The following is a 25,340-nucleotide window of genomic DNA, read 5'->3' on the forward strand; positions in this document are numbered from 1 at the left end:
TGTTGTCGATCTGCTTCCCTTTGTAGCGGGGAAGCGGACGACGGGTTGTCAGCGTGGCTGAAGGCGATGCGGGCGTGGTCGGAGCCAGATCCACCGTGGTCGGAGCCAGATCCACCGTGGTCGGAGCCAGATCCACCGTAGTCGGAGCCAGATCCCCCGTGGTCGGAGCCGTATCCACCGTGGTCGGAGCCGTAGCCGATGCAGGTGAAGCAGCGGTCGACGCAGGTTGAATCCGTGCCTCCTCCGTGATCGTGGCGATGAAGTCGTCGGAGCCGGTGGTCCAGGTGATCTGACCGATGGTGAACGTGAGGCCGTTCGGTGTAGCCATGAAGCCGGGGATGATGACCATCTTGTTCGCTTGGAGAGCAGTACGCACACCCCCTACCTGGCGCGCCACTGTCGACGAAATATGGTCGGCAGTCTACCTAGGGGTATGCCCAAGATAGTAGATTGTCGGCAGATAGATGCGCAAGCCCCAAACAAGACGGTGACGCAAGACAGACACGAGGTTTTATCCAGGTTCGGCCGCCAAGAAGGCGTAATACTTACGTCATGCGTCTGATTGTATTGCTGTATGTCAATGAGAGATGTTTTTTAGAGGGGTCCCCTGCCCGCCTTATATAGTCCGGGAAGCAGGGTTACAGATCTGGAACCTAATCCTAGCATGTTACAATTGCCATAGGTGGTCGGATAAGGATTCCTATTCTAACCGACCAGGATCTTGCTTGATCGTCAAATCTGTCTAGACTCCTTGCGTGGGACTCCGAACAGGTTGGCCGGGCCGCGCGTCATCTTTTGGTGGACCGGACCCTCTGATCTGGGCCGGCCCAAGTCTAGCCGTAAGGGTATATGGGTTAATACCCCCACAATCACCGTGAGTTGTAGTAACACGAGTATCGTAAATGCATATTCATGTTATCGTAAATTTGTACAAATATTATCGTAAATCAAGGTGGCTATAGAATAAGTTATTCTATGGCCAGCTGCAGAATAGCCTTACCATATATATATATATATATATATATATATATATATATATATATATATATATATATATATATATATATATGGTAAGGCTATTCTGCAGCTGGCCATAGAATAACTTATTCTATAGCCACCTTGATTTACGATAATATTTGTACAAATTTATGTTTGGTTAATTTGGCATACTCCATCGTATTTAAAATTTTCCATGCGCTTCTTGTAAACCCGGCCAGCAGTTAGACGCAGTGCCAACGGCTTTCAGGAAGATTATTGCCATGTTGTTGTTTTTTTTAAAAAAAAATCCAAGCATGAGCTCAATTTGACTTCATGAGTTCATGTTATTAGAAATGTAAGACAAGGTGTCTCCTTCCTCCTCTCAAAAATTCAAAATGCACTCGTACGTATCTATAAATTAACGTGGTGCGCTATTGACATGCTCCAATAACAGCGAACTGAGCACAGTCGCTGTTGGTTAGGTTACTTGAACCTGTTCACACACAGGGTCTGTTCGTTGCAACTTCAGATACAGCTATGGTTGTAGCTTGCGAGTCACATGCCACCAGTGGTGGATTCAGAAACGCGACAGGAGGGGGGCTAAATAATATATGGCTAAAAGTCTTACTAACCGTACATTAATAGACCCATATATAACAAAGACTATATATCATAGAGAACATCATTGATGATATCCATTCAAAGGAGCACGACATAGAACATTGTAGATACTAGATAAAAAATATCAAATGACTTCATAGTTTCATACCACTTACGCGTCGTGGATCTGCTACCGCTGCTCCTACTAGTTGCGGTCGTAGAGATCTGCGGTAGAGGCCACGAGGGGCGTGCTGGCGAGCTACCTCAATGCTCCGGTGTAACGGTGTTCATTAGTCCTCTCCGTGCGTTAGGTCGGTGTAGCGGTCACACAGATGACAAGGGTAGATTTGAGGAAAAAGCGGCCAAAACCACATTAGGGGTTCTACCACTCGGCAACTCAAGGAGGGAGAGGAGGGGGAGACGTCCAAGCCGCCATGGGAAGGCGGATGAGGCCACTAAGGGGCTTCTTTTTGGGGCGGGGCTGGGGAGGGTTGGGGTGGAGGTAGGGCTTGTGATGGGCTAATATGAGTTTTTATTTTTTTTAAAAAATTTGGACAACGCCTGGTGTTAGAGCCCTAGCCCAAATCCACTCTTGTTTGCTATTGTAGCTAGATCGAGCCAACACGCCCACACGCACCCATTCGTGTTCTTGGGTTGACATGTGGTTGGAAGGTAAAAGACCCACACACCCTGACAAGAGGGTATCTATCCCCATTCTTTCTGCGCATTTTTCGCATGTGTTGTTTTGCCTTCATAGGTCTTTAGTATGTTAGTTTTGTCTTCTTCATTCGCGTTCTTAGTGGGTTGACAAGTTAGTATGTCATGTCTCTTACCATTGATTATCCATGCCGGCCACATGGCGATCTATTAAAGTCCTCCTAAGCAGGGGCGGACCTAGGATTTGGAAGGTGGATATCCAAAGTTCAAAAAGGTACAAAAACTGATTATAGCGTCACATAGTACTAATAATTGTATAATATATAAGATATACAGTAGAATTGAGCAATTAAATCTGTAATTTTCAAAAGTTAGACATTGGCAGATTATTTATGGAAATGCTACTATAATAAAAATATAAGTATTTTCGTTTAAGATACTATTATTTTATAGATATATTATACAAAGTTAAAAATGTTTTGATTCTGAACTTGTATGTGATAGGAAGTGTGTTATCTGTGGATGCACGCAGAGAATAGCCGGACGGCCCGTCGGCTTCCAAATTCCATTATTCCAATACGAATCAATGCAAAAGCCCCCTCGATCTAGTCGCCCAGCACAAGCGTCTTGACGATGCGGTCGGCCATGCCGTCGGCGAGCATGAACAGGTGCCCCGCGTCCGGCACCCCATGGTAGCGGATCCACGGCAGCTGCCGCGCGATGTGGCGCGACATGGCCGGCGTGACGACGCGGTCGTCGGCGCCGTGCCACAGGTGCACCGCCACACCGGGCGGTGGGTTGCTCAGCTCCAGCGGGCTGCAGTCCCACTCGCCGAACGCGACGATCATGTCCCGGTGCAGCGCCTCGAACACCCGCTGCTGCTTGACCTCCGCCTTGTGAGGGCGGCGCCGCGGCCCCGCGGCGGCGGCGAGCTTAGAGATTACGTCGAGGTCCGGCGGCGAGTAGACGCGGCGGTCGCGCGCGATGAGGCTGGAGGGAGGAAACCACCGCTGTGTGTTCCACCAGTAGACGAGCCACGGCGCGTGTCGCGCCACGCTGACCGCCCAGCGGTCCTGCGGCAGCTGCGCGGCGTACGCCCGCCTGGACACGCCGCCGCCGGGGAAGCCGCGCCACCAGAAGTTGGAGACGGGTGGCACGAGCGCGGCGCCGGCGAGCCTGTGCGCGATGTGGACGAGGCAGCTCCACACGACCTGCTCGCCCCTGGAGAAACCCACGACGTGGAACCTGTCGCCGAGGCCGAGCTGGTCCGCGAGGTCCTGCACGTCGAGCGCGCTGCTCCGCTCCGTCTGGCACGGATCTGGGTCGCTCTCGCTGTACCCGGGCCGGTCGTAGGAGACGACGCAGGCGCCGAGGCGCCGGAGCAGGTCCTGCGACGCCGGGAGCACGTCGTGCCTGCAGGAGTCGAAGCCGTGGACGAAGATGATCTTGTGGGCGGCGGCGGCCCGGGGAACGCCGGTCTCCAGGTACGCCAAGTGCCTCCCGCCCCTGAGCTTCACCCTGGGCGCCGTCACTGGCGGCCCTCCCGGAGCGCCGCAGATCCTAGGAGGCGGCGGCCTGATCAACCGCTGGTACACCAGCCGGAGCAACGAGGCCAGCAGAAGCACTACCGCGGTCTCGACCATACCTGCAGACAAATGTTTTTTTTTCAAAAAAAAAAGGAACGGATAGGTAAATGTAATTGTACATTCGTACTTTTAATTCCAACAGGTACCATGGAGCTTTTGTAAGAACAAAATTATTTGTACCTTCATATTCGAAGTCGATCATCCAGCGGTAAGTGGTGAAACCTCGAGCAATCATATTTACAAAAAATATTTGTAGGAATGGATTGAGCCACAGCCACTGCAACAAATCCGAGTATAAGTGATGGAAAACCTATTACCTATATGATGATGGTTGATTTTCTTATTAATTTGCGTGTGGGTTAATTTGTATATATATACTGGAGTTTGAGGGTGACCAAGAGATGGAATGGGATTAAGCAGAGTGCAGGCGGCAAGGAAGACAAGCACGCAAAGAAAATAGAGATGCTATAGCCTATCTGTATTACTTGGCTACGCAACAAACTTGACACCCTGTGTTAGCAGCAAGCTCGATTCCATGGTGGCGTCAGCAGGATGAATGGAATGACTTCAAAATCCCAATTCAAATTTACTTGAAATTTGATCGAATCAAATTTTCCACGCATCCTGCGGCCCTATTCGCTTCTCTTATATAATCCGTACTTTTCAGCTTATTTTTTTCAGCCGAAACCATATTTTTCTCTGTAAATTAATTGGAACAGTGTTTAGGCTTTGGTTTTTTCGGCGAAACAAACGGGCTGACGGTGGACATTTGTGCTGTTGGCCTGTTGCATTGGGCCCCCGTCGTCATCTCTTCCACAGTTCCACTCGCCTCCTTCTGCTACGCCGCGCCGCCCGTCCCACCCACCCACACTGGTCAGCCGGTGCCGTCCATGGCTCTGCTCCGCCTCCACCTCCCTAGGCCTCCGCTGCCGGCCCGCCGCAACCCCGCCCTCCCTTCCGCTCTCTCCTCCTCCACCACGTCGTGCTTGTGGCGCGGCCGTCTTCCCGCCTCGCGGCTCCTCTGCTCCAGCCACCCCGCCTCGCCCCCGGACGCCGCCTCCTCCGCCCCGCCCTCCATCGTCGCCGGCCTCCTCGACTACCTCAACGAGTCATGGACGCAGTTCCACGCCACAGGTTCGTCGGCAGGCCGCTCCCCTTCGACCATTCCCTGTCCACTCGCCGTCCTCATGCCCGCCCACTGTTCGGCGATATGACTCCTTGCTAGCGCGCCACGCATTCCGCTACCGCCACGGTCTCACTTCCTTCTGCGTCCTTCCAGCTGAGGCCAAGAGACAGCTTCTCGACGCGGGCTTCAAGCTGCTCAGCGAGAGTGATGACTGGGACCTGCAGCCCGGCGGCCGCTACTTCTTCACGCGCAACATGTCCTGCTTGGTCGCCTTTGCCATTGGGGAAAAGTCAGTCACCCACCTCGCCCTCTCCTTACTCATATCATATCACGCGTGTCAATTGCCTGCCACTCCATATGAATGAATATGATATCAGCCCACACTGACATATAACCGCTGCAGGTACAGAGTTGGGAACGGTTTCAACATAATTGCAGCCCACACTGACAGTCCCTGTCTCAAGCTCAAACCCAGGTCTGCCACCATCAAATCTGGCCACCAGATGGTCAATGTGCAGACGTACGGAAGTGGGCTGTGGCATACATGGTTCGATAGAGATCTAACTTTGGCTGGGAGAGTCATCCTCAAGGCTACAGATGGTTCCTTTAAGCATAAGCTTGTCAAACTCACCAGGCCGCTGATACGTGTACCTACGCTGGCTATCCATCTTAACCGGTTAGTCCTCATGCTCATCTTGTTACTTCTCTATCTTGTATTTTTTTTTTAAAGATCCGGTTTCCCGGCTTTGATTTATAATAAGAAGGTAGCAAACAGCCGTTACATGCGCGAGGGGCGCTACCATCCGCAGCCTAGGCTGTGGAGGTTTGAGGTTCTACATAGGCTTATTACATACTAAGAAGTTGTGCAACCGTTATAGGCTTAAGTTCACCACCACCAGCTCCCAAACAACATTTAGTCCACCTTTCCCAAGAACTCATCACGAACCCAGGCATTCCTAACTCCACCAGTACGAGACTGGCCAGTGCTGACTACAATACATGGATCACAGATGCAACAACGCCGGTTTTGCATCTAAGCTTCAGGGAACCTCCATCTCAACCTCCTCCGTCTCCTGTGCTATAGCCGCTAGTGCTTCGGCTCTATCTTGTAAATCTTGTAATAATTACCAGGCATCCTGTATTATGCCTTGCCATTTCTCTTGCCAGTCTCAAACTCTCGATAAGTGAATATTTCTGTAGTTCGTTGTCCCTTCTATGTCTTGTAGCATATATTTCTTTATCTCAGTTTTTGTTTTTCCTTTTAATGAAACAATTGCCTTGGCAGCATTGTTTCTGTTTTTCCTTTAGCATGCACCTCAAGGTCTACCTGTGTATACTATTTGGTGCTATCCTTACTGTTTAATATTTTCGGTATATTAAAAAAACATGGTCTTTCCCCTTATATGAATGAATTCCTTTTCATTGTAGCACAGTGAATACTGATGGGTTCAAGCCTAACCTAGAGACTCATCTTGTTCCACTTCTTGCAACAAAACATGAAGACACAACTACAAATTCTGACGACAAAAGCTCTAGCTCTACAAAAGTCACCCACCATCCACTACTTTTGCAGGTAACTCCAATTTCTCATCTTTGCTTTTGGGATTCTCCCCATACTGTACGGAAATTTAGTTGGAGAATGCTACAGATGGCTTCAAGTTATATCTTTTACTATCTCTGTACTCCACAGATTCTCTCAGAGGAAATCGGTTGTGACTCAAATGAAATAATTGGTATGGAGTTGAATGTATGTGATACCCAGCCTAGTTGCCTTGGTGGGGGAAACAACGAGTTCATCTATTCTGGAAGACTGGATAATCTTGCTTCATGTTATTGTGCTCTCAGATCTCTCATGGACTCTTCCAAGATGGCAGAACAATTATCCAATGAGAAGGCCATAAGAATGGTTGCTATGTTCGATAATGAGGAGGTATGCTGTATAGACAAAAGTGCTGCTCTACATGAGCCATATCACATTAAATTTTACCCAGCGGGTGAAAAATATATGCTTACATTTCTAGATTCCCAATCCTCAGTTGGATCCTGTGTATGGTGTGGCTTATGCTTGATTTAACTGGCCATAAGCAAGAATCAGAACATTAGTATTCCAGGGAATGCTATTTTTCCTAACTGGGTAATTTGATATTCATGTTCATTCCTGCAATATTCAGGTGGGTTCAGATTCAATGCAAGGGGCTGGTGCACCGACCATGTTCCAGGCTATGAGACGAATCATCGATTCCTTGATGCATCAGTCGATGGGGGAGGGAGCTTTGGAACGTGCAATACATTCTTCATTCCTTGGTAAGATTTGAACATGTAGGGCTCTAGCTTAATTCTATCAATTAGTTGCTCTAGCTTAATTCTATCGATTAGTTGCTCTAGCTTAATTCTATCGACACTTCCAGTTTCGGCGGACATGGCTCACGCTCTGCACCCAAACTATGCCGAAAAGCATGAAGAGTGCCACAGACCAGAACTACAGAAGGGACTTGTCATCAAGCACAATGCTAACCAACGTTATGCCACAAGTGCTGTTACAGCTTTTCTCTTCAAAGAAATAGCAAGGATTCATAATCTTCCGGTTCAGGTGCTCTTTAGCTTTTTGTATCATGGTTACTCCTAGCACCTTTTTTATTGCAAAACCCCAGTTATATTTTAAGTTTGAACATATGGACACGCCTAGCAAACAGAGGCAATGCTGATACTATTTTCCCCTGTTTTATCATCTATTGCTTGTGATACACTGATACCCAGCTGATAACAATGTTGAATACTAGAGAAACAAGATGATAACATAATCACTTAGCCTTTTGCTTGATGGTTTTTGGAGCGATTTGACTGATGTAAATACCACACAGGAGTTTGTTGTAAGGAATGACATGGGATGTGGCTCCACCATTGGACCCATACTCGCTTCTGGTGTTGGCATACGGACTGTAGACTGTGGTATCCCTCAGCTTTCGATGCATAGGTATTGCTCAGCCATTTAACATTTCATAGAAACAGTTCTTTGCAATTGTATTTATAGACAACTTCTGAATCATATGTACACATATAAATGCATAATTAGTAATCTTAACCGAAAGAATAGTTTAGGTTGGCAAATATCTCATGCCATTGTTGCTTTTCTTTTAGACCTAGGAATTTTGCAGCACTGTATACTAACTTTACTATTTTGCATTGGTTGCAGTGTACGAGAAATGTGTGGTAAAGAAGACGTGGACACAACATACAGGCACTTCAAAGCTTTTTTCGAGATGTTTTCTGATATCGATAGGAAGTTAAATGTAGATTTTTAAGCCCAAATCCTTATCACTGTTCCATGTTTGAATAATTAATTGTAAACTAAAACTATGATTGTCAAGCATAGTATCAATCTATCAAACGTAGATTCTGATTTTTTTTTAGTTGATAAGGAGGGTGATGAATTAAAAATCTCACTCTTGGTCACTTTTGTGGTGATTTAATGGATGATGACGGGGATCACCTAAGTTATGATTTTTCAAGACGTCTTAAAAAAAACAAAAAAACAAAAAAACAAAGCTACTCTCTGTCTTGAAATTTAAGGAATCCAGTTTTGTTCTAAGTCAAACTAACCTTATCCAAACATGCCAATGAACAACGAAGCATCCTATCCTTTACTAGCATTTTGTCACAGAACAAGAGCATGGCAAAGCCGAGATCAACAACGAAAGTACTGAAGCTGTTCGTGTCTTCGTGTGGTGTGGAGCAGAAGAAATCTGAAGCAGGGTAACAGAGACGGTGAGAAAGGCTCGAAGCACTCTGAAAAGGCCCAAGAGCAAACAACGAAGGAAAATAGTCCACTGCTATAGAAAAATACGAAACAAAGACAAAGCCTTGCTACGGAAACAAAGAAAAATACGAAACACCAATCCAAATTCCAGCACGCCCAATTTTTGTCCAAATTTAGTTTGCACAAAGGCGAAGCCTTGCTATGCACAACGAAGAAATTCACTCCGAGCATAGAAAAATACTACCTCGGGAAACATGTAACAAGGAAATAGAAAGTTGGAGCTATAGCTAGGCACGGATGCCACATTGCCACGCTAGGAGTAACCTCGGGAAAACGTTCATTTGCCCTCAGAATCCCAGGCATAAGAACAACATCAATGGCCTTGGTAACATTCTGATACAAGTTTCTAAACGGTACAGTAGCTCAAAAATGCACATGGAAATGTTTATCATACATCCAGAATAAAGTTCACCTTTTCATTAAGGGGCTGTTCGGTTTTCTCGGAATGCACTAGGAACAATTCCAACTCCTCAAGATTAGTACAAATTATCGAATCATTCCGGCTACGAATTATTCCAGGGCCCTATTCCTGATCAAACGAACAAGCCCTAACTGGAGAGGTAAAAGCTAAAGGAACAGCCAATTTGAGATTATCTAGTATTCTGGTGTTACACTAGATGATCATGGATGCAACCAGAATACATGGCGCAGCAAAATTGTCTAAAATCACAACCGATTTGTGGAGAATGAAAGTCTGCAAGCTAGTGAAAGTGATTAACAATTATCAACATCCTGCAGATCTGGGACGGCACTATCGCTGCATCCTTATTCTTGAACTGCCTCAGCTGAATCAACAACAAAGTAGACTGCAGAAACACAGTTCGCCACAATTGCTCACAAGATGACAAACTCCCAGGTAGATGCTGCTCCTGGATAAGTGATCAATCTCTATCCTTTCTTTTACCAGTTATCGACTCATCCTTATTTTCTGCCAGCCTCTGCTGCACCAAGTTAGATGCCTCAGTTGGAGGAATTTCGTGGACAAATCCATTAGTTGTGGGAACTTCACCATGTTCTTTGCACGAACCTCCCCTGCCAATACAAAGCCAAATCCTACCTCTCTCATCCCCAGACTTCTCTTCCATCGGAATGTGCCAAGATCCCACTTCTGACTCCTGCAATGAAGACGAAATGAGCAACAGCAGATACTAAACTCTAGAAAATACCTGAAAATAGACTACTTACTTGAATCTCTAAAGAATAAGGGGGTGGCATCACAAGCACCGCTTTTCCTTTATTAAAGGTGTACTTTACCTGCGCAATTGTAACAGAGTTTAGCAAATAACAATTAACAGTAAAAGACAAAATCCAATGCATGGAGCAGGTTAAGAGAGAATTTATTACACTCTTTAGTTCAAACTATGTAGTAGTATTCTAAGCTTCTAGAACCAGGCTTTCTGTGTAATAACCATGCACAGAGAAGTAGCACTATATGATTGGTTTTGCAGAGCTCACCCGATGACGTTGCTTCCACTTTGGAAAAAAGGACGACCCTAGAAGCTCGAATATGTGATCTCTCATTTCATCATTAGTCACAAGCAAACAATTTAGTTTGATTGCTGCATATAGCCAATACCTGCATGTTTGCATCTCATATAATTAGAAAAACCCAGGAGGAAACATAACAATGAAGAAAAGTGAATAATCAACAAACTATGTGATTATAGATGTTTACGATCTCTGCAGAATTACAGCATAAACAGGAAACACCTCCCAGTTTACTAGAAAAGGTGGCCGCAAGGTCTTTCCATTGTCTTTGAGAATTGAGCATAAACAGTAAGTTCAGATATACTGAAGGCTAGAAACTGAGCATTACCAGTCATCATTTGACCCACTTGGTGAAGTATACAAAGCCCCATTTGTTCTCCAAGTCTCAATCAAATGTCTATTAGATGCATTTTCCATAAGCTTGGAAATTCGTTTATTATGTAGTATGATAAGTGGCCATTTCCCATGATATCTATCCCGTACCTCTGTTATAACGGCATCCAGCTGCTCTATATTAAGCATGAGCAGTTGAACAATAATTAGCACATATTGCTTAATTATCAACATGAACATGTCAAAATTCAGTGTAAAGTGGTGCACAGACCTGAGTCAAACTGAAACCGCCCTCTGCAAAATTTTGTTGATACAGTGCAATATTCGCACCATCGACTATAGCTTGATATTCTTTATTTGCTTCCAACCACTCCTATAACAGTCACACTCAACATGTGAGATTATGTTCACAAATGGATATTGTTTCTAATACAGGGAGCAAACTAATAAATAAAGTTCTTTAAGCAAGGTCTCTAGCCATAGTTACAAGTTACAACAGAAGTTATAAGTGACAGCTTTGTTTAGTTACTAGGATCTAGGATCAGCTACATGAACAAGCAGTTAGAAACAATCACATTACACACTCAAAGCACACATCAGATTACCATTAGTAGTTAGCCTAAAAGATAGCAGAACACATCATCTCCCAGTCCATTTTCCCCATACTATTAATTCTCTGTGATTTAGCAAAAGAATAATCAACTATAGCTGGCAGTAAAATAACCAGAACGCCAACCTTAGCCATGGTGCCATATAAAGTTGAGAGATAAGTAATCACAGCAATGGGAGAGAGAGAGGGCACCTGAAATCGGCTGAAATTTGTTTTAGTCTCCCTCTCGAGGGCCAAACCAGCAACAGAATCAGCAAACCTCTGTGTCTCCTCCATGTCAATGTCAATGCAAGCGAGGCGATATCTACACCCCCCACACTGATCATCAGCCCCAACTCTCACCCGCTGCACCGTCCAAGGGCCGATTCCAAGCCACCCAAGGCGGTGGCAGCCACCACCGTTGGCCACAATGGCGTCCTTCACCTGAGCGGCATTCCATTCAGACTTGCCGGCCATGGCTGCCTTGTCGCTCCTGAACCAGGCCTCCACAACTCCCACAGTCTCCTCGCTGACGCAGTCCACGATTTGCCTCAGCTTATGCATATACTCATACACCTTGTCCGCGTCCCCGGCTCTGGAGCTGACATCCAGGAGAGCGGCAAGCTCGGGCTCCTCAGGCGAGACGCCAGAGGCCGTCATGTGAGCCTCAACAGCGTAGGCCTTGGCGGCCTCCCCGGCACGCCGAAACGCCGCGAGGACGGGGCCGTAGGAGCGGAGACGCGGGGAGAGGCCGTACTTGTCCTTCATGGTGGCCACGAGCTCGAACGCCTCGTCGGCGGCCGACGACCCGGGGTCGTCGGCGGCGGCGGTGACGCGCGCGAGGGAGGTGATGGTGGCCTCGGAGGGCGGCGCCCCGGCCTGGAGCATGTGGTCGAAGACGCGGCGCGCGTCGGCGGCGGCGGCGGGGCCGGGGAAGGAGGAGCGGTCGGCAGCGGCGAGAAGGTGCAGGAGCTGGTTGTACTGGTGAGCGGCGAGGCGGAGAGGGGCGTCGGCGTCGGCGTCGGCGTCGGAGACAGCGGCGTCGAAGGCGGCCATGGCGGCGGCCGCGTCCCCACGGCGGGTGCAGTCGGTGAGGGTGCGGCAGAGGTCTGCGTTGGGGCCCTTGGAGCCCCGCCGTGGCCGGCGGCGCGTGGTCGCCGTGGAAGCCATGGGGGTGACGGAGACGGCGACGCGGCTGCGGCGGCTGGGCGAGGGTTGACCAAGAGCCCTAACAAACGGCGGGAATTTAGGGGCGGTTAGCGGCTGCCACTGGCCCATAAGCTGCTTCAGCCCATGGTGGAGGTGGACAGCAAGCCACATTCCCAGTCAGGAGGATTAGTCCCGTATCGCCAGTTTAGTGTAAAGACGCCGTCCTTATAAACGAAAGAGGCCGCAGACCACTCCGCGTCACAGGATGAAGCGAGCGGGCCTTGACTAGCCCTGGAAAGTCCCCGGGCCCCTTGCGCAGCGATGCGCCCACGGAGACGTGGACGGCCCACGAGCTGGCTCTCCCTGCTTCGGTGGGGGGCTGAGACACGTGTGGAGCCCAATTCAGGGAGCCGGCTCTGGGTCATATGGCTAACTTGTCACAGTTATTCACTTGGTCCTCTTGGACTAACAGAACGGGGCTTACACTCCTGTGGCGCACCTTTTTTTTTCACCTTTTTTTGGCGAGTTCCCTCTTCCCCCAATTCATATCATAACAAGGAAGTATTAAATGATGAATACCACTTGAGCCATGTAACTCCGACAGCTGCAATGGATATGGTTTTTCCTCCTTTTTTTGTGAGTTCCCTCTTCTCCCAATTCATATCATAACAAGGAAGTATTTAATGATGAATACCACTTGAGCCATGTAACTTCGACTGCTGCAATGGATATGGTTTTTTTTCTCCTTTTTTTTAATCAAATCCCTTGCACTTAATAGGTAGGAAAACAAACTCCTTTGTCTCAACGTCTGAAACAATTAATAATGATCGGAAATGCTACAGGGCATCCGTCCGGACACCCTTCGTGGGTAAAGATGGCAACGGGTACCTGAGACCCGAAACCCGATGGTTTTTTACCCTGTTAGGGCATGGGTATGGGTCAATTTCTCTACCCATGGATTTGTTAATGGGCAAAAAGTCAGACCCAGTGGGTTTGTGGGCATGGGTCAGGGCGTGCAGTGCCCAAACCCGCAAACCCATGGGTTTTTTAAACCTGTTCCATCATAAAATAGTAGCTTAAATCATCCTACAACATCCTAAATTTCTCAATTAGATTGATCCATTTAGAGGCGCATATGACGGCTGTCCCATCCTAAACGGTTTGATAAAGGCATGCGTATGTAAACAAATCCTTTAAATTTTAGATCTTGTATTAGCAAATAATTTTATATGCTCACTAAATATATTTAGAAAATTTTCGCATAGAGAAATATTCAACAATGTAGAGAAACCATCTACAAATTGAAAGACAAAAAAGAACAAGCCGCTACTCTCATCTTGCTTGGAGGCCAAACTGCTTTGAGCCACCGATCCTGTTATGGGCCGGCTTGGCCACCTGGGCCCAACTGCTGGAATGGTTTGTTCTTCAGGCTCTAGTGCTAGCGCTTCGTTGGCAGCAAGCACATTAGTCCCACCTCGCTCAGTCATGCACAGCTGAAGCTACGCGCACTCTATAAAACCAAGGCAAACACAACCATGCACTACTCAGCTGATGAAGCCTGCAGTTTGTCGGGTTCGGGCAAACCGTGGTTACCCGTTTGGGCACGGGTATGGGCGTCTATTTATATCTGTCTGCGGGTATGGGTTTTTTAACGGGTATATTTTTTCATGACGCACTGGTATGGGTTTATAGTACCCAGCGGGTATGTGCCCGTTGCCATCTTTATTTGTGGGATTGCATATTAGTATATCACCCCAGTAGACTTCATGCCTGCTCTTGTTTTTTTTATTATGGTATATCCGCCTGTTGGTTTTTTTCTATTATGGTATATCCGCGCAACTTCTGTCTCTTTCGCTGCGCTGGTTGGATAGGAGAAGGAGACGAGAGACCTGCTCTGCTCTACTCCATGCGTCGACGGTCACCCCGTCTACTCCTGCTCCGTCGGTTGCCCCGCCGCTTCCTGCTTCGTGGCCTGCTCCGCCGTCGACGGTCACCCCCTCCTTCTCTTGCTCCACCATGTCGCCCCGCTGCTTCCTGCTGCTGCTTCTGCTCTACGGCCCGTTTCGCCTGACGGGTGCGAGCACCGCCGCGCCCACGGGTGGCGACTGTTCCCTCGGCCGCCAGCTAGCCAGTGAGGCCGCCTCGTAAGGAGAAGCATCGGGCCCTGGCGCGACAGCCCTTCGACCTCACCTCCTGCTACAGCTGCAGTGCCCCGATGCAGACAGCGGAGGAGGCCGCACTGAGATACGATGCATGTTGCAAGCATACATTTCAAATGTTTCAGATGTTTTAGAGGTATGTTGCAAGTGTTTAATAAGGATGTTGCAAAATTAGATTAGGATGTTGTACATGTTGCAATGGGATATACATGTATGTTTCAAGTGTATGTTCCAGATGTTTTATCTGTTTCATATGTATGTTGCAAATGTTTTATTTAGATGTTGCAAAACTAGATCAGGATGTTATATATATATGCAAGTGTTTCAGGTGTTTTTATACGTATGTTGGAAGTATTTCATCCTGATGTTTGCAATGGCTACATACGTGTTTTCAAGTTTTTTGGTGTTTTTGCAAGTGTTTCAGCTGTTTCGGATGTATGCTGCAGTGTGTTTATCTGAATGTTGCAAAAGTAGATCGAGTATTGCACATGTTGCAATACGCGTGAGAAGGGGAGAGGGCGCGAGTGGTCCCTGCGCGCGGTCTGGCGGCGCGGGCCCCGCGTGGGCACGTGAAATGCAGGCTCGGGCGGAGACGTGCCGGCCCGAGCGCCGCAAATGGAGTGCGGCGCGGGCGTGCGTCTGGACGTCCGGACGCTAGCACTGTCGATTAATGATTAATAGTACTTGAGATAGTGCACGAGTGAGCACAGGTTTTCACTTGAAGAAGAAATCATAACTAAGCTAAATTGAAGAACAAGGGAAAACATAACCTATGTTATTAGGAGACTGTTCCCCTATAATGCAAAGCACCAGCATCTGATTAACTGGCAAACAAAATCGACTGTAATTTTGATCAATGTGTAAATCGTTAAAGCATGATAGTTGAGACAGTTGTGATAAAACTGAACTTCTGTGTTTGAAGAAAACATATACTTTAACATATGTACGATTATTATTTATATATATTATTCCCATGATATAAGCGCGTCGTGCGTGTGACGGTGCTCGCTGCATCGATGGCTATGTGCTTAATTAATAGGCCCTGGCAGAGGCGAGCATGAAGATACTCGTACCCCGCCTGCGCCGGGGTCATCGGGCTCTCACCCGCGCCAGGATGGCCAGAGCACAGCGCCCGCGATGGGAGGAGCCGAGGAGGGAGGTGCCGGAGTCGCCCCGAGCGGGTTCGTGAAGATTCGCGGCCGTCCGGGTTTGACGGGTGAGAGACCCGTTACGCTCTCGATTGGACGGTCCTTATCGCGAGCTGCCTTAATCTGACGGTTAACAGGCTAACGGGCGACGTGGCCCTATCGGGCGCCCGCAATTTGGTAGTAGGATTCGAGATGATGTAAAAATACCGGCAGTTATACGCCATAAATATCAATAATTTCTTGTATGTATTTGTTTAAAGTTGAAAATGGGAGGAGGAGGGGGATACATCAGTAAATGTATGAATAGAATTCGCAAAAGGATAAATGTATTAATAGGCTAGGCCTTCAGGCTTGGCCAAGGACGAATCTGGTCGGGGTCAGCAGATCCCGACGACTTGCTATATATCTGTATTTTTTCACCAGCCTTACCTTAGTAAAAAATATGTTGACCCCGATAGCCCAGCGTAGCGGCAACCCAATAAGGTGCTCTTAGCTGTTTGGATCTATTAGCTCTAAAAATTAGTCGGCTAATAGCTAACAGTTGCTAATTTTTAAGCTAGTTAACTTTTAGCTAGGGTTGTTCGGACTGCTAATAATAGGTGATTGGATGTGAGTTGAAAATACATATGAACTATTAGCACCTATTAGGAACTCCAAACCTGCTAATGGAATTAATAGTTATAACAGCCCTCTAACTAATAATTAGCAGGTTTATTAGTAGGTCTATTTGATCCACTAGTACTAATTTTAGCTACTAATTTTTAATGCTAATAGATTCAAATGGACCCTAAGTTTAACAGGCAGCCAGTTTGTAAGCATGGAAGGCTTATGCAGGAGTCCACAGAGCCAATGTCGCAAGGGAGAAGGCCAAAGGTTCTAATCGGTGCCGGTGGCTTGACGCAGAAACATTCGATGATTCTTCTTCCTCCGTCCGACCTTCCAACTTCTGTGTCGGCGTGTCAGCGATAGTGAGTCACAGTCAGGGCCGTTGATGGCATGAGCGAGGTGAGCGACCGCACAGGACCCGAAAAAATAGAGGGCCCCAAATTTACACTACATGGCTCATAGCAGTTCAGATTTTGAGTATTTAGTCTAGGTGTTCAGCACTTCTCTGTTAGTTTCTCGTTTATAGCCCACAAATTATGACGTAATTCTGTTTAGTTGCCTGCTACAACAATTGAAACGTAGCAACTTGCAATCGCTTCTACGTGACTCCGTATCTCCGTTCCCCCGTCGGCCATGCCGTAGTGATCTCATTTTCTAATTCCACTAGAGATGCCTTTCACGAATCTCCCGTGGGGAAGGCTTAAGAACCCCTCACAATCCACCGGTTGAGGCCAAGAACAATCACCAACTCATGCTCTTCACCCGCTGCTGCTCCAAGCCGTCTCGGTGACGGTAATCACCAAGAATAATAGATGAATCCGCAGCAACTCGATTACTAGTGCCACTAGATGCTCAATCACTAGGCAAATGCACTAGAATCACTCCCAATCTTACTTAGGATCAAGCAATATGCAAGAGATGAGAGGGAGGTGGTTGGCTTAGCTCAAGAGGATGTGAGTACGTCAAAGTGCCAAGAGAGCCTCCCCTAAGCCAGCCAACAAGCTTAAATAGCCAGTCCTCACAAGCCTAACACTTCAGTGCAGAATGTTTTCCGTTCGGGTTTTGAACTGTGTTTGCGCCCTAGACTCACTAATGCTGCTAGTTCCCAGCTAGCAAGTCTTCTTCTTTGTGTACAGCAGGTCACACTGGATGAGGCTCCGGACCAGAGGCTTATGAAGCTGACTGGAAAGCAGTACACCTCGAGGGATGCCTACCGGGCCCTGGATAGCCAGGATCACCAAGATGTCCATGCCCAGCGTATCTGGAGTTCACGCGTCCCAAACAAGGTCAAAATCTTCTCCTGGCTATACTTCAAACTTCAAAGATCCACTAAGCACTCGGACCAACCTCTTCGCCAAACACGATGACCGATGTGAGCGCTGCACTGGCCATGTTGAGGACAGACATCATGTTTTCTTCGATTGCCCAACAAGTTCTGGAGTCTGGAGCAGGCTCCATATTGCCTCAGTCACAGAACTGTCGGACGTTGATGTCTGGAATGCTACGGTACCTGCAAATTTGGATGCCAAACTTTGGCCTTTTATCTTACAAACCATTCTCTGGAGGCTTTGGGACGCCAGGAATGGAAAAAAATTTAGAGCTGAATCTCCAACTAGTCGTTCTATCATTTCAAAAGTGTGTGGTGACCATGTAATCTGGCGGCATCGCCTTAGAAATGATCGGGATGTAACTAGCCTAAATGCGTGGCGCTGCTATCCACTTTCTTGTAACACTACTGCTTCCTCTCCCTCAGCAGAGTTTTGAAATGAAATTTGGTGGCTTAAAAAAACTACTTGCTCCGTCGAAGGAGCTGTGATAGAGGTTGGGTTGTACTCACATCGAACGTCGTAGCCCGCCGCAACTCCCGAAGAAGGCCCGGATGCGAGCTGAAGGATCCCAATCACGTCGGGGCAAAGAGAGTTTGGTTGGATGGATCACTGTACGTTTTTTTTTGTGTGTGGATGTTGTTGATCAAAATTAACACGAGAGCGGTACGTACGTGTTATTACGTATAAAAGTAACCCGTCCGGCTGCACAAACATGCATGCGCTAACTGAGATTATAGAGGGCGGTTGCATTCCTGTCCGTCAGTTTTAATTTTTTTCGTTCCGAACGAATATATTACCGGTCCTCTGCAGTTGCAGTTGCACCAGGCGCTTGCTTGCTTGCTTATTCATTGGCTCCGATCCTCAGCCATGAATGAAGGAAATAATTTAAAACCTGCAGGCTGGTTAAAATCATTGGCTAATACTATATACGCGCGCCAATGACCTTTTTTTTTTATTTCAGGCCAAGCCATGCATGCATTTAATTTCTCCAGTTTTCGTGTGTGAATAATATATAATATATAGCTATGACTAAGAATCAGTATCAGCCAAACTAATTAGGCTTAAGCAAGATGGACTGCCTCTCTGCTGTGTGCAACGACGACGTCTCAATCCCTTCCCTTCCGCTCGAATGTGTCGTTTGCTTGTACTGTGTGTTCATTCAACACAAACACAAGAAACCTGACCTGATGACGCCTCCAGTCCAGTTGTCCTCTCCTCTTCCTCCTCCTCTCCCACTACGTACCCCTAGCTGTTGCCTGTTGCACAGGCCTGCCAAGCCAGCAGCAGTACTATACGCGTGATGGGATGGGGCCCTCGAAACAACAGAAAAGATGGCTTCGCTCGCCAAAGGCTGGATGGATCTCTTCTTCTCGTCTCGTGTGTAAAAGTAGTAGCAGTAGTCTCACCTGCTCCGCTCCCCAAACCCCTTGCCCAAGCCCAAAACCCCAAAAAGCAGTCGACTCGCATTTGGCTTGCCTGGGGGCACTAGTCTGTTGCCCGCGGCGGCCGTTACGTGACCTTGCTTCCATCGATTTCAATTTCCTTATTCTTCCTTTCCGATCCGGGCGTCGTCTGCTTGTGCTGTATGTTCCTTCAACACAAACACAGGAAACATGACCTGATGACGCCTCCAGTCCAGTTGTCCTCTCCTCCTCCTCCTCCTCCTCCTCTCCCACTACATACCCCTAGCTGTTGCCTGTTGCGCAGGCAGGCGACCGAGGCCGGCCGGCCTGCCAAGCCAGCAGCAGCAGAGCAGCAGTACTATGCGCGCGATGGGATGGGGCCCTCGAAACAACAGAAAAAGATGGCTTTGCTCAACAATGGCCGGATGGATCTCTTCTTCTCGTCTCGTGTGTAAAAGTAGTAGTAGTAGTCTCACCTGCTCTGCTCCCCAAACCCTTTGCCCAAGCCCAAAACCCCCAAAAGCAGTCGACTCGCATTTGGCTTGCCTGGGCACTAGTCTGGTGCCCGCGGCGGCCGGTACGTGACCTTGCTTCCATCGATTTCAATTTCCTCATTTTTCCTTTCCGATCTGGCCGTCGTCTGCTTGTGCTGTGTGTTCATTCAACACAAACACAAGAAACCTGACCAGATAATGCCTCCAGTCCAGTTGTCCTCTCCTCCTCCTCCTCCTCCTCCTCCTCCTCTCTCGCTACATACCCCTAGCTGTTGCCTGTTGCGCAGGCAGGCAACCGGGGCCGGTCGGCCAGCCAAGATAGCCGCAGCAGAGCAGCAGTACTATGCACGCAATGGGATGGGGCCCTCGAAACAACAGAAAAAGATGGCTTCGCTCGCCAATGGCCGGATGGATCTCTTCTTCTCATCTCGTGTGTAAAAGTAGTAGTAGTAGTCTTACCTGCTCCGCTCCCCAGACCCCTTGCCCAAGCCCAAAACCCCAAAAAGTAGTCGACTCGCATTTGGCTTGCCTGGGGGCACTAGTCTGGTGCCCGCGGCGGCCGGTACGTGACCTTGTTTCCATCGATTTCAATTTCTTTATTCTTCCTTTCCGATCCGGGCGTCGTCTGCTTGTGTTGTGTGTTCATTCAACACAAACACAAGAAACCTGACCTGATAATGCCTCCAGTCCAGTTGTCCTCTCCTCCTCCTCCTCTCTCACTACATACCCCTAGCTGTTGCCTGTTGCGCAGGCAGGCGACCGGGGCCGGTCGGCCAGCCAAGACAGCCGCAGCAGAGCAGCAGTACTATGCACGCGATGGGATGGGGCCCTCGAAACAACAGAAAAAGATGGCTTCGCTCGCCAATGGCCGGATGGATCTGTTCTTCTCATCTCGTGTGTAAAAGTAGTAGTAGTAGTCTTACCTGCTCCGCTCCCCAGACCCCTTGCCCAAGCCCAAAACCCCAAAAAGTAGTCGACTCGCATTTGGCTTGCCTGGGGGCACTAGTCTGGTGCCCGCGGCGGCCGGTACGTGACCTTGTTTCCATCGATTTCAATTTCTTTATTCTTCCTTTCCGATTCGGCCGTCGTCTGCTTGTGTTGTGTGTTCATTCAACACAAACACAAGAAACCTGACCTGATGACGCCTCCAGTCTAGTTGTCCTCTCCTCCTCCTCCTCCTCTCCCACTACATACCCTTAGCTGTTGCATGTTGCGCAAGCAGGCGACCGGGGCCGGCCGGCCTACCAAGCCAGCAACAGCAGAGCAGCAGTACTATGTGCGCGATGGGATGGGGCCCTCGAAACAACAGAAAAAGATGGCTTTGCTCGTCAATGGCCGGATGGATCTCTTCTTCTCGTCTCATGTGTAAAAGTAGTAGTAGTCTCACCTGCTCCGCTCCCCAAACCCCTTGCCCAAGCCCAAAACCCCCAAAAGCAGTCTACTCGCATTTGGCTTGCCTAGGGGCACTAGTTTGGTGCCCGCGGCGGCCGGTACGTGACCTTGCTTCCATCGATTTCAATTTCCTTATTCTTCCTTTCCGATCCGGCCATCGTCTGCTTGTGCTGTGTGTTCAGTCAACACAAACACAAGAAACCTGACCTGATGACGCCTCCAGTCCAGTTGTCCTCTCCTCCTCCTCCTCCTCCTCCTCCCACTACATACCCCTAGCTATTGCATGTTGCGCAGGCAGGCGACCGGGGCCGGTCGGCCTGCCAAGCCAGCAAAAGTAGAGCAACAGTACTATGTGCGCGATGGGATGGGGCCCTCAAAACAACAGAAAAAGATGGCTTCGCTCGCCAATGGTCGGATGGATCTCTTCTTCTCGTCTCGTGTGTAAAAGTAGTAGTAGTAGTCTCACCTGCTCCGCTCCCCAAACCCCTTGCCCAAGCCCAAAACCCCAAAAAGCAGTCGACTCGCATTTGGCTTGCCTAGGGGCACCAGTCTGGTGCCCGCAGCAGCCGGTACATGACCTTGCTTCCATCGATTTCAATATCCTTATTCTTCGTTTCCGATCCGGCCGTCGTCTGCTTGTGCTATGTGTTCCTTCAACACAAAAACAAGAAACCTGACCTGATGACGCCTCCAGTCTAGTTGTCCTCTCCTCCTCCTCCTCCTCTCCCACTACATACCCTTAGCTGTTGCATGTTGCGCAAGCAGGCGACCGGGGCCGGCCGGCCTGCCAAGCCAGCAACAGCAGAGCAGCAGTACTATGTGCGCGATGGGATGGGGCCCTCGAAACAACAGAAAAAGATGGCTTTGCTCGCCAATGGCCGGATGGATCTCTTCTTCTCGTCTCATGTGTAAAAGTAGTAGTAGTCTCACCTGCTCCGCTCCCCAAACCCCTTGCCCAAGCCCAAAACCCCCAAAAGCAGTCTACTCGCATTTGGCTTGCCTAGGGGCACTAGTTTGGTGCCCGCGGCGGCCGGTACGTGACCTTGCTTCCATCGATTTCAATTTCCTTATTCTTCCTTTTCGATCCGGCCATCGTCTGCTTGTGCTGTGTGTTCAGTCAACACAAACACAAGAAACCTGACCTGATGACGCCTCCAGTCCAGTTGTCCTCTCCTCCTCCTCCTCCTCCTCCTCCTCCTCCTCCCACTACATACCCCTAGCTATTGCATGTTGCGCAGGCAGGCGACCGGGGCCGGTCGGCCTGCCAAGCCAGCAAAAGTAGAGCAACAGTACTATGTGCGCGATGGGATGGGGCCCTCAAAACAACAGAATAAGATGGCTTCGCTCGCCAATGGTCGGATGGATCTCTTCTTCTCGTCTCGTGTGTAAAAGTAGTAGTAGTAGTCTCACCTGCTCCGCTCCCTAAACCCCTTGCCCAAGCCCAAAACCCCAAAAAGCAGTCGACTCACATTTGGCTTGCCTAGGGGCACCAGTCTGGTGGCCGCAGCAGCCGGTACATGACCTTGCTTCCATCGATTTCAATATCCTTATTCTTCGTTTCCGATCCGGCCGTCGTCTGCTTGTGCTATGTGTTCCTTCAACACAAAAACAAGAAACCTGACCTGATGACGCCTCCAGTCCAGTTGTCCTCTCCTCCTCCTCTCCCACTACTTACCCCTAGCTGTTGCCTGTTGCACAGGCAGGCGATCAGGGCTGGCCAGCCTGCCAAGCCAGCAGCAGCAGAGTAGTAGTACTATGCGCGCGATGGGATGGAGCCCTCGAAACAACAGAAAAAGATGGCTTTGCTCGCCAATGGCCGGATGGATCTCTTCTTCTCATCTCGTGTGTAAAAGTAGTAGTAGTACTCTCACCTGCTCCGCTCCCTAAACCCCTTGCCCAAGCCCGAAACCCCAAAAAGCAGTCGACTCGCATTTGGCTTGCCTAGGGGTACTAGTCTGTTGCCCGCGGCGGCCGGTACGTGACCTTGCTTCCAACGATTTCAATTTCCTTATTCTTCCTTTCCGATCCGGCCGTCGTCTCCTTGTGCTGTGTGTTCATTCAACACAAACACAAGAACCTCACCTGATGACGCCTCCAGTCCAGTTGTCCTCTCCTCCTCCTCCTCCTCCTCCTCCTCTCCCACTACATACCCCTAGCTGTTGCCTATTGCGTAGGCAGGCGACCGGGGCCGGCCGGCCTGCCAAGCCAGCAACAGCAGAGCAGCAGTACTACGCGCGTGATGGGATGGGGCCCTCGAAACAACAGAAAAAGATGGCTTCGCTCATCAATGGCCGGATGGATCTCTTCTTCTCGTCTCGTGTGTAAAAGTAGTAGTAGTAGTAGTCTCACCGGCTCCGCTCCCCAAACCCCAAACCTCTTGCCCAAGCCCAAAACCTCAAAAAGCAGTCGACTCGCATTTGGCTAGCCTGGGGGCACTAGTCTGGTGCCCGCGGCGGTCGGTACGTGACCTTGCTTCCATCGATTTCAATTTCCTTATTCTTCCTTTCTGATCTGGCCATCGTCTGCTTGTGCTGTGTGTTCATTCAACACAAACACAAGAAACCTGACCTGATGACGCCTCCAGTCCAGTTGTCCTCTCCTCCTCCTCCTCCTCCTCTCCCACTACATACCCCTAGCTGTTGCATGTTGCGCAGGCAGGCGACCGGGGCCGGCCGGCCTGCCAAGCCAGCAGCAACAGAGAAGCAGTACTATGTGCGCGATGGGATGGGGCCCTCGAAACAACAGAAAAAGGTGGCTTTGCTCGTCAATGGCCAGATGGATCTCTTCTTCTCGTCTCGTGTGTAAAAGTAGTAGTAGTAGTCTCACTTGCTCCGCTCCCTAATCCCCTTGCCCAAGCCCAAAACCCCAAAAAGCACTCGACTCGCATTTGGCTTGCCAGGGGGCACTAGTCTGGTGGCCGCGGCGGCCGGTACATGACCTTGCTTCCATCGATTTCAATTTCCTTATTCTTCCTTTCCGATCCGGCCGTCGTCTACTTGTGCTATGTGTTCCTTCAACACAAACACAAGAAACGTGACCCGATGACGCCTCCAGTCCAGTTGTCCTCTCCTCCTCCTCCTCCTCTTCCTCCTCCTCTCCCACTACTTACCCCTAGCTGTTGCCTGTTGCGCAGGCAGGCGACTGGCTGAAAAACACTGTTCTGACTGAATTGTTGTGAGAGAAAAATACTGTTCCGGCTGAAAAAAAACAAGCCGAACAAGCTAGTTTCTGGGTAAGCCGAACGGGGCCAAAATGTCCATTGAAAAGAAGTTTCCTCACAATTCCAAGGAGATTTTCAGTAAAACTTTTCACTTCCTACAGAAATGGCGGTTCTTATTGAAGGATCAAGACGCCGAATTCCTAGATGAGAACCTCAAGACTTTGAAGACTTGGTTGGAGAATTTCTGGAGTCAAACGGATGACATGGAGATTGAAGGCGTTATCGGCTAATAGACGTCTTGAGTGGTTTCCTTTTTTTCAGTTTCGTGATGGTTTGTTCAAGAGAGTTCTTTTGCTACTCTTCTGTTTCTGTAGCTCTGCTCTAGTTTCCGGTTCCCAGGAGGTGGTGCTGGCTAGCACGTTTCTTGTAAGCTGGAATCCCCAGCATCGTTTTTCCTTTTTGTTTTCCTGTTATGGCTACCTTGTGACCGGATGTTGAGCTTTCTATAAAAGCTGGGTTTACCTCTGTCAAAAAAAAATCCACGCGATCTGATGTATTTTCTAACCAACACATATGAAAGAAATATCTTTGTGTGCATCATGGTTTCGAACATCAGTAACCAAAACACCTTGTACAATCAAACATCTTGCAAACAGCTTGTTCAGTTTAGCTATTTGTAAGCCAATGATTAAAAGTCTACCATGAAAACCTAATATGTTTAGTTCACTGTGGAGATATCATCTTTGTGAACTGCAATTCTTTCAGGTCCACCTTCAACTTCTGAATCTCAGCAAAAGATACTAACTTTCAAATAGTTGAAAATAATACCTGCATATCTTAGCAAAATATATGGAATTAATTTTCTATATTTGATCATACTATCTCTCAGGTGGTTAGCTCAACCGCATCAACAAATGTCTTAAAATTAAACTTTCAGTACAACTTCGGCATCACCTAGATAAGTGTGCTACAACAATTCACAATTAGGTGAATGTCTGCTCGTTGCATTCTTGTATCAATTGCATTGCACCTCCATAGCATGGAGCAAACCGACATTCTCAAGACATCCATCAAGTCAGGGCCGCGCAATAGGCCATTAGGCCACAATCTGTGTATGCTCTTTTTATAGAGTAGCCTAACAAATGGTCCTGATGAGAAATTGTGAACTCACTCAGAAATTTTTGTAATGGCTTTCACAAGTTGTAATGCTGAAATCAAACAAGGATAACTCACCAAGTCAGTACATTCAAGCTTCAGAGTTGTCTTTTGATGTCAATACATTCTTCACTAATGGTGTCTTTTGTATATCACTGATATTACATTTGTT

General features: G+C 48.5%; 3 protein-coding genes across 4 annotated transcripts; 1 reads left to right on the forward strand and 2 right to left on the reverse strand.

Annotated features, from left to right (window-relative positions):
• Nucleotides 1-2,840: 2,840 nt before the first annotated feature.
• Nucleotides 2,841-4,056, reverse strand: LOC136459987 (uncharacterized). The gene is made up of 2 exons (XM_066459833.1): nt 4,002-4,056; nt 2,841-3,880 (listed from the first exon to the last, which is right to left on the reverse strand). Exons 1-2 carry the CDS (start codon nt 4,054-4,056, stop codon nt 2,841-2,843), a joined length of 1,095 nt encoding a protein of 364 aa, XP_066315930.1.
• Nucleotides 4,057-4,683: 627 nt separating this feature from the next.
• On the forward strand, nt 4,684-8,422 carry LOC136459986 (probable aspartyl aminopeptidase). Its single transcript, XM_066459832.1, has 9 exons — nt 4,684-4,955; nt 5,101-5,236; nt 5,351-5,623; nt 6,376-6,520; nt 6,638-6,877; nt 7,119-7,251; nt 7,356-7,537; nt 7,809-7,921; nt 8,141-8,422. The coding sequence occupies exons 1-9, from the start codon at nt 4,712-4,714 to the stop codon at nt 8,247-8,249; spliced, it is 1,575 nt and encodes a 524-aa protein (XP_066315929.1). The 5' UTR covers nt 4,684-4,711; the 3' UTR covers nt 8,250-8,422.
• Nucleotides 8,423-9,148: 726 nt separating this feature from the next.
• Nucleotides 9,149-12,494, reverse strand: LOC136459988 (proteinaceous RNase P 2-like). Of its 2 annotated transcripts, none has more exons than XM_066459834.1 (6): nt 11,388-12,494; nt 10,857-10,958; nt 10,581-10,756; nt 10,220-10,340; nt 9,950-10,018; nt 9,149-9,879 (listed from the first exon to the last, which is right to left on the reverse strand). In XM_066459834.1, exons 1-6 carry the CDS (start codon nt 12,492-12,494, stop codon nt 9,646-9,648), a joined length of 1,809 nt encoding a protein of 602 aa, XP_066315931.1. In that variant the 3' UTR covers nt 9,149-9,645. The 2 variants fall into 2 exon arrangements, with proteins under 2 accessions (XP_066315931.1, XP_066315932.1); XM_066459835.1 differs by having other exon boundaries at nt 9,950-10,012; nt 11,388-12,477.
• Nucleotides 12,495-25,340: the final 12,846 nt, after the last annotated feature.

The sequence above is a fragment of the Miscanthus floridulus genome, chromosome 6 (genome assembly GCF_019320115.1).
Source record: "Miscanthus floridulus cultivar M001 chromosome 6, ASM1932011v1, whole genome shotgun sequence".
Classification (NCBI taxonomy): Eukaryota; Viridiplantae; Streptophyta; class Magnoliopsida; order Poales; family Poaceae; genus Miscanthus; species Miscanthus floridulus.

Bases quoted from the DNA above. Each gene is read 5' to 3' on its own strand.
- LOC136459987 (XM_066459833.1), bottom strand. From the start codon at position 4,056: ATGATTGCTCGAGGTTTCACCACTTACCGCTGGATGATCGACTTCGAA. The intron at 3,881-4,001 runs GTACAAATAATT...ATTTGTCTGCAG, and splicing joins GATCGACTTCGAATATGAAG to GTATGGTCGAGACCGCGGTA.
- LOC136459986 (XM_066459832.1), top strand. From the start codon at position 4,712: ATGGCTCTGCTCCGCCTCCACCTCCCTAGGCCTCCGCTGCCGGCCCGC. The intron at 5,237-5,350 runs GTCAGTCACCCA...TAACCGCTGCAG, and splicing joins GCCTTTGCCATTGGGGAAAA to GTACAGAGTTGGGAACGGTT. The intron at 7,538-7,808 runs GTGCTCTTTAGC...AATACCACACAG, and splicing joins TTCATAATCTTCCGGTTCAG to GAGTTTGTTGTAAGGAATGA.
- LOC136459988 (XM_066459834.1), bottom strand. From the start codon at position 12,494: ATGTGGCTTGCTGTCCACCTCCACCATGGGCTGAAGCAGCTTATGGGC. The intron at 10,959-11,387 runs GTGCCCTCTCTC...TGACTGTTATAG, and splicing joins CAAATTTCAGCCGATTTCAG to GAGTGGTTGGAAGCAAATAA. The intron at 9,880-9,949 runs GTAAGTAGTCTA...TCTTCATTGCAG, and splicing joins CTTATTCTTTAGAGATTCAA to GAGTCAGAAGTGGGATCTTG.